Raw genomic sequence first — 822 nt, 5'->3', positions numbered from 1 at the left:
TTTTTCACTTTGCTCTCCACAGATATCAGTACATGCTCGGTGGGAGAACCTGGATCGAGTACTGGCCCACAGAGAGAGAGTGTCAATTTGAGGAGCACAGACCCACCTGCTTGGGCATGCAGGAGATGGTCCAGCAGTACACACTCTTTGGATGTCCACAGAAGTAAAACTCAAGGAGATAAAATGTTCTTTTCAAATTGTTTGACTTTGAATTGTCCTTGTTGTGTAAAACATTCACTACTATGAGATATATGGGATTCAGAAGATAAAGTTTTACATTGCTGAATAAAATGTTACGGTCTTAATCTCATTGTCTGTGGCTGATATACAGATTTACTTCTGGTTAATGTCATAAATTAAACAAGTAGTGGTTACTGTATGGTGACTATATAACAATCTTTGATCAGTTCAACTAGACAAAGCAGTTTAAGGTTTGATAATTTTGCTCTGTCAAGTGACACAAAGTAAATTCAGGGATATAGACTGAAACAAATTTTAAAGCTGTGATTCATAAAACATACATATATGAAAAAGTTCAGTCATCTAGGTCATGATAAATCTAATGGCACATAAACAATGAGCACCAACACTGAGATAAGCATGAATGCAGAGACCAATCTAAAATAAGTGAAACTGAAACTAACTGAAAAAGCGTGTGCAAACAAGGCAGCCTACAAACTTGAGACAGGGAATGTTTATTAGGTTAAATGTCAGGAGTTGTGAAAAAATGAGTTTAAATGTATTTGGCTAAGTTGTATGCAAACTCCTGACTTCAGCTGTATGTAATGTACTGTAAAAGATGACAGATCTTCATAACCAATT

The 822-nt window shown here is 36.0% G+C and overlaps 1 protein-coding gene across 1 annotated transcript in view; it reads left to right on the top strand.

Annotated features, from left to right (window-relative positions):
• The window catches only part of LOC109953418 (complement C3-like), a 7,431-nt gene extending 7,134 nt beyond the window's left edge, over positions 1-297 (top strand). The window contains exon 8 of the mRNA XM_020588899.1: positions 23-297. Coding sequence (XP_020444555.1) covers positions 23-167 — 145 coding nt within the window. The 3' untranslated portion in view covers positions 168-297. The remainder of the gene's footprint in view (positions 1-22) is intronic.
• Positions 298-822: the final 525 nt, after the last annotated feature.

Source organism: Monopterus albus, unplaced genomic scaffold, assembly GCF_001952655.1.
Source record: "Monopterus albus unplaced genomic scaffold, M_albus_1.0 scaffold660.1, whole genome shotgun sequence".
Classification (NCBI taxonomy): domain Eukaryota; kingdom Metazoa; phylum Chordata; class Actinopteri; order Synbranchiformes; family Synbranchidae; genus Monopterus; species Monopterus albus.
The sequence above is the reverse complement of the archived record's forward strand: the minus strand, read 5'-3'. Positions and strand labels throughout refer to the sequence as shown.